Raw genomic sequence first — 7382 nt, 5'->3', positions numbered from 1 at the left:
GTAGGGCTACATTGGTTAAATAGGAAAAGCCTAGAACCTAATATGGAAAGAACTATCGTAATCTAATTAATACATATAAATCAGCCTTATTTATGTGGACAAATCTTCATAAAATCTTCAACATATTCACCAAAATGACCAAATCTTCAACACTCCAATTAAGGAGATAAATCAGGGATCCTTCTTCAATACTCCCCCTCAAGCTATTTCCTTTTTCAACAATTTCTGAAAATTCAAATGACTAAGCATCAAATTTCTGAAAAATGTAAACACAAAAAAAATGTTGAATTCCTCTAACCAAACCAAAAGTTGTTGCTTTCCTCAATCAAAGAACAAGTAGGAATTCCCCCACCTCCACTTGTTTTCCACATTCCTCATTTCATTCTAGAATTCTGCTTTCTATGACCCAACGTTCTAAATTTTCTTTTTCTACATTCTTTGTATTGTCGAGAGACTTTTCGAGGTGCGTGTCATTTCTTGTGCCTCTTTTGCTTTGCTTACCATTTTATACGGCCCTTACAGCGAGGATTTGGTCATTATTTGTATTTTTTGCGGTATTTTTACTTTGAATTTATTGTCGGAAAGTTTACCCATTTTTCAATGTTTTGATTCTCAACTCGATCGCTTAGAAAAAGAAGAAGTTTAAATTTTGTGTTCAGAACACGTTGTATTGGTATATGGTGCCCCTTCATAGAAAGCCCGAGTGGTAATACTCTTGACTGACTCAGAATATTAAATCCAAAGTCGATAGACTATGAGAAATAAATTTTATCATGTAAATTGTCTGTACATGAAGTTGATCCTTACATAAATTTAAAAAAAAAAAAAAAAAACAAATTAGGCGTCAATTGTGACAATCACATTCCAAAAAATCCAAATTACTCAACCTCAAACTTCTCCAAACGTGTGAATAAAGCTGCCATGCCTGCAGAACCGGACACAGAAGAAGGATAAAATATTAAGGCCTCTCTTCTCTTACTTCATCGATCTTCTTCTTCTTGGTCGGCCACTTGTATATTCATCTATATATAAGTGTCGAGAGTCACAGGTCAAAAAGTCGTGTTACTGGAACTTTCCTCGCCTCATCCTCCACCATTATATTTTCATCTATATATTTACTCATGCACAAAACAAATCAATACCATCCTGAATCCACCATTAATTAGTATCACCACCTCTTCCATTCCCTGCAATGAGACTTGCGGTCTTTTCGTGGCTTTTCTTGATCCCCATTTACTCACCTTTCCTAATTAGCATTTGTGTCTTTGGCGTGTCTGGGCAATGTTTCGGCAATCAGCAGTCCTTGTTACTGCAATTGAAGAACAACCTTACATTCGATCCTGCTATGTCCAACAAACTTGTTAAGTGGAATCAAAGTGCTGATTGTTGTTCTTGGGAAGGCGTCACCTGTCATGAGGGACGTGTTATTGGTCTCGACCTGACCAGTGAATCCATCTCGGGTGGACTTGACGATTCAAGCAGTCTCTTTAGTCTTCAGTATCTCCAGAGCCTGGATTTGGCTTACAATGACTTCAACTCTTCTCAAATTCCATCAAAGTTTGACAAGTTGACGAATTTGAGTGATTTGAATCTAGCAAATGCTGGCTTTGCAGGGCAGATTACTTCCACTCAGTGGGAAGAACTTCTGAATCTAGAGACTCTTGATTTAAGTTACAATTCATTGAACGGGGATATTCCAGTTTCATTGTTTCACCTCCCATCATTGCAGGTATTACAACTTTCCAATAACCAATTTTCTGGGCAACTCAAGGAATTTTCCAACATTTCTTCTTACAAACTACTACAGCTTGATTTGAGCAATAACGAGTTGGAAGGGCCAATACCCATATCTATCTTTGGACTTCGAGGTCTTGCAACCCTCATTCTTTCTTCGAACAACTTTGATGGCTCCAATTTGTTGGATGAATATAGTGGTTTTAACCTTTCGTCTTCCCACTGTCCCCCTTGGTTAGGCTTGGCTTCTTGCAAGTTGAAAAAAATTCCTGATTTCTGTAGAAACCAATCCAAATTATACATTTTAGACCTTTCAAGGAACCAGATATATGGAGAGATGCCTAATTGGATCTGGAAACTTCCCCATCTTAGATTTCTAAATCTCTCCTATAACAACTTGGTCACTCTCAAAGGACCTATCTCCAATATCTCTACTATTTTTAAGACAAGATCTCTAGACTTTCGCTCCAACCAGTTCCAAGGCCAACTCCCAGTTCTCCCACCTGTCAGCTACTTGGATTTCTCCATGAATAATTTTCATTCTATCTTACCAGCTAGCATTGGCCAGTCCCTTGAATTCACACAATTCTTTTCTATTTCAAGTAATAAATTATATGGGAGTATCCCTGGATCCATATGCAATGCTACAAATCTTCGATTTCTGGATCTGTCTGATAATTACTTCAGTGGCACAATTCCCCAATGCTTGACTGAGATGAGTGGGGCACTTCTTCAGGTGTTGAGTCTAAGGAGAAACAATCTCAATGGCTCAATTCCTGATACATTTTCAGAGTCTTGTAATTTACAAACTTTAGCTATCAATAAAAACCATCTAGAGGGAAAGTTACCGAAATCTCTGAAGAATTGCCATTCATTGGAGGTCTTGGACATTGGGAATAACCACATCGAGGACACCTTCCCATTTTACTTGAATGGATTAGCCGCATTGAAGGTTCTTATTTTGCGATCTAACAAATTTTATGGGCCCATTGATCATCCAGAGCTTGCCCCTTGCCCGAAGCTTCAAATCATAGATGTGGCTTCAAACAATTTTACTGGTCACCTTCCAATAGTACTCCTTTCTACTTGGACGACGTTGACTGATCATGCACATGAGGCCAACTCAAAACTCAATCACATCCAAATTGGTATTGGTAGTTTTTATTATCAAGAAACCGTAACAGTTACTAGCAAGGGTTTAGAGGTAGAGCTAGTGAAGATCTTAACTATCTTCACCACCATTGATTTTTCTTGCAACAACTTTGATGGTCCTATACCTAAAGAAATTGGAGAATTCAAATTGTTATATATTCTCAACTTGTCACATAATGCTTTCACAGGCCAAATCCCAACATCTCTGGGGAAATTAAGTAATCTTGAGACACTAGACTTATCAAGCAACAAGTTTACTGGAGAGATTCCTATGCAACTCGCCAATGGTCTTATTTTCCTTTCGGTCCTCAACCTTTCGTTCAACCAATTGGTGGGACCTATTCCATTTATCAAGCAATTTGCTACATTTTCGGAAAATTCCTTCAAAGGAAACGAAAGATTATGTGGGTTGCCTTTGAAATCCCAGTGCTCACATGAGGAGCCACGATTGTCACCTCCAACGACATATGAAGAATCTCATAGGAGTATGATTGAGTGGAATTACATAAGTGCTGAACTAGGATTTAGTTTTGGTTTTGGAATTGTAATGGGGCCCCTTATGTTTTGGAAGAGGTGGAGGATATGGTATTACAAACATGTTGATGACATTCTTTTCAAGATCTTTCCTAAACTGTATCTTGGAAATGAATATCGTCGAAGACCAGCAGTCAACAATCAACAACAGAGGCACTAGTTATAGTTATGATCAACGCAACACTTCCAGGTTTGTCATGATAAACTCTTGCCTTCTTACTTTCAATATAAATCAAAATGAAAAATTGATCCACATAATTGGATGCCAGGGTTTTCTTAAGGCATGACTCCAATGGCAAATGTAACTTTACACACCAACCCAAATTAGGAATATTGCCCACATTTCCAAGCATCTTATTTGCAGAAATGCATGTGGGCTTCCATAGGCCTAGGAATCGAAGATGCCTTGAATCAAATGGCCTTTTATGACCATTTCTTCACAATTCATTGTGTATCTTTAATTAGTAATTAGTTGCAGTGACTCTGATGCAGCTAGGGGGAAATATTCTGGAATTTGAGCAGTTGATAGTTCTTGTTTTACGTTATGTCTCATTGTGCCTATTCTCTTGTCCAAAAGATTTTGTAGTGATTCACGTTAGAAATGTGTGTGTGAAATTTCTGCAAACACTTGTAATAGAAGAGCAGATTCCGAGAGGCGTAGGTGAAAATGACTTTTGATTGAAAGGATTAACTAACTCCTTACTTAATTACTTTCACTTGCATAGAGATGTTGCTCCAAATTTACTCCGGAGGGAATTTGTTGAAGTCTATACGGTCTCTTTGATGACGCTAAATAAATCACTGTAATTTCGTGACGCTGTTAATCTAGATGATTATGAGTGTACCTCTTTGAATTATAATTATATTTCTTATTTAGTGTCTTATTTTAGTGTTGCTTGTGCTTGAAAAGCATGTTAGACTGACTTGGTGATGTAAAAAGCATGTTATCAGCTTAAGTTTTTGGGACAAGTAACGATTGAACATGGTATTAGTTTAAACCCTATCTCCTTTATTTAGTTTTTATTTTTCAATTAAATATTCAATATGTTGGGTCTCAACTATTAAAAGAAAGTTTGAATCCACGCGTGAAAGGGAGTGTTAAAGAATTAATTAAATTATTAAATTTATCTCATTCTATCAACTTAAGCGTTTGAAACAGGCGGTGATTTATCAAGAGGATGCTGCATGAGTTTGTGGAGGCTTTTAGTGAAAATATTAATAATTCAAGCATTTTTCAATAAACAAATACACTAGATGACTCATCTTCCACACGAAAATAAAATTGGGTTAAACACCTTTTTAGTCCCTGAGTTTTAACAACTTTATTTTTTAATCCCTGAGTTTCAATTCGCATCACAGATGATACATCAATTTTGAAAAATGACCAAATTAGTGCCTCGGTTAACTTCTCCGTCCAAAAACTAACGGTCCGCCACGTGTCAACCTCAGAAGTTGACACATGGCACTATATAAAAAAATTAAAAATTAAAAATCTTTAAAAGTCAATTAAAAAATTGAAAAAAAATTGAAAAAACTAAAAAAAAAAAAGGGGGTTGCTCTCAGCCACCCCCATTTTGGCTAGGGAGGTGGCCGGCCGGTCTGGGGTGGCCGAACCACCCCCATGCGGTGGTTCGGCCACCCCCTGGACAGATAGAAAAAAAAAAAAAAAAATCGGGTTTTCCGTTTTGCCCTTGGGGGTGGCCAAACCACCCCCAAGTGCCACAAGGGTGGTTCGGCCACCCCAAGGGCAAAACGGAAACATTCTTTTTAGGGTTTTTTTTTTTTTTTTTGCCCCCCCAAGGGGCACGGGGGTGGTTCGGCCACCCCAGACAGGTCGGCCACCTCCCTGGCCAAAATGGGGGTGGCTAAGAGCCACCCCTTTTTTTTTTTTTTAGTTTTTTCAATTTTTTAATTGATTTTTAAAGATTTTTTATTTTTAATTTTTTTATATAGTGCCATGTGTCAATTTCTGAGGTTGACCAGTGGCGGACCGTTAGTTTTTGGATGGAGAAGTTAACCGAGGTACTAATTTAGTCATTTCTCAAAATTGATGTATCATCTGTGATGCGAATTGAAACTCAGGGACTAAAAAATAAAGTTGTCAAAACTCAGGGACTAAAAATGTGTTTAACCCAATAAAATTTAAATAACGCGACAAAATCTAAACTGTAGATGGAGAAGACAGAAAGCAGAGTCAACCATAGGTGAATGGTTCCATTTTTCTGTAAAGCATCTTTAGGGGATCGACGAAATGGTCATCATATATGAAATTAAATTTAAAATTTGTCTCTTTTTATTTTACATAACCAGGTACATATACAGTATAAAGAGAGATTATATGTATTGATTAAAGAGAGATTGAGAGACTATGTATGATCAATCTATGGATAAGGATAGAATTAGAAATTTAACTTTAGGGACCAGATTATATCAATTTTTTTTTTTTCTCAAGGGCCAAAATAAGAGGAAAAAAAAAAAGAGACCTAAACTATTTTTTTTTTTAAAACAAATTTAAATATCAAAACCCTTTTTTTAACATTTTTTTTTTTAGGAGGGACCACCTACGGCCCTCCCTTAAGTCTATCTCTCTATTTAGATAGGTTAGTCCATTACATAAAAAGTCTTGAGAAAGATTCATATATTTTGTCAAACTACTACTCATTGTCAATATTCTCTTCCAAAACTACTTATTACACTAATGTCCACTTAAACTACAAAAGAAAAATTTTCAATGAACCCATTTTGTTCCGAAAAAGACAAAATTGACCTTAACAATTTTTTTAAACACAAAAATACTCTTAAAAATTTGAAAAAAAAATTGGCGAAGACCCACTGACTAGGTCACCATTTTTCAATTTTTTAAAATTTTTATTAAATGTATTTTTGTTATTTAAAGGCATTGGAAACATTGAAAAGCAACTTCTATTTTTCTCGGATAAGGGGAATTGGATCTCTATGTGAAATTTGTAAAATTGATATTATTCATTTTAAAATGAAAGATTATAATTTAAAGTTGATGCATTTATTGATGTATATGAAGTTAATGTCGACATGTCTTTTAAAATTCTCAATAACATAAAATCATATACACTATTCCTTGTCCTCCTCTAGATTGGGATATGTTTAAGTCTTGGAGTGTTCAAGTTATGAAATGAAATAATTTCTCTACCTGTTTCAGAAAACTATTTCAAGGATTAGATGGGAAGTGAAAATTAGATTGTTTGCTAAGTTTCCTCTGAAGTGCTCTGGTAGAAGTTATAAACTTCTGTTCTTTGTGGTTGCTGTGGGTTTATTTTGCTTTTTTACTTCGTTGTTTTCAGGTTTGCTTGTAGCAGTAAGTTGTTATAAGGTTGAGGCTCTTTGTGGAGGAGTAGTTCGTTGTTGTTGTGCTGTTTTTGTTGGTTTCCTAGCTAGGGGGTTTTGTCCCTATGCAGGAGTTGTTTCCCGTCTTCACTAGATTGTTGAGGTTGAGCTTTATAAAGTCTTTTATTCATAATTAAAAAAAAAAAAAAAAGTATTAACTTTAAATTTTGACAATAAAATAAATAGCATTAATTTCATTTAAAATAAAAAGAATCCTATTTGCTGACAGTGGGACACAAATATAAATTATATATTACCTATTGACGTTTTTTTTGTTTTTTTTTTTTTTTGATTGTTAGGTGCTAAACAAGTAGAGGCAGAGGCATCATCAATTACCTCAAAGACAGACCGTAAAGCAGGTCACGAGTTTTTCTTGACCTTTTCATTTTCATTGAGGTCAACCTCATTGGCTGGGTCAATATTATACTTGTCTATGAGTCTTTCTACTTTACTTTTATTTTTCTTTTTCTTTTTTTCTTTTTTTTTTTTTAACGAGACAAAATGAAGAGATAAATATAAAATTAGTACATAAGATTAGCTTAAATTATAAGTGAAATGATCCATACACTCATTTCTCACAACAGCCCCACAACAAGCTG

At 35.5% G+C, this 7382-nt stretch overlaps 1 protein-coding gene across 1 annotated transcript; it reads left to right on the top strand.

Annotated features, from left to right (window-relative positions):
- The first annotated feature begins 1192 nt into the window (after positions 1–1192).
- LOC133876884 (receptor like protein 22-like) lies at positions 1193–3580 on the top strand. The gene has a single exon (XM_062315122.1). The coding sequence runs from the start codon at positions 1193–1195 to the stop codon at positions 3578–3580; it is 2388 nt and encodes a 795-aa protein (XP_062171106.1).
- The last annotated feature ends 3802 nt before the right edge of the window (positions 3581–7382 follow it).

This window comes from Alnus glutinosa, chromosome 9 (genome assembly GCF_958979055.1).
Source record: "Alnus glutinosa chromosome 9, dhAlnGlut1.1, whole genome shotgun sequence".
In the NCBI taxonomy this organism is placed as follows: Eukaryota; Viridiplantae; Streptophyta; class Magnoliopsida; order Fagales; family Betulaceae; genus Alnus; species Alnus glutinosa.
This window is presented reverse-complemented; position numbering and strand designations above follow the sequence as displayed.

Bases quoted from the DNA above. Each gene is read 5' to 3' on its own strand.
- LOC133876884 (XM_062315122.1), top strand. From the start codon at position 1,193: ATGAGACTTGCGGTCTTTTCGTGGCTTTTCTTGATCCCCATTTACTCA.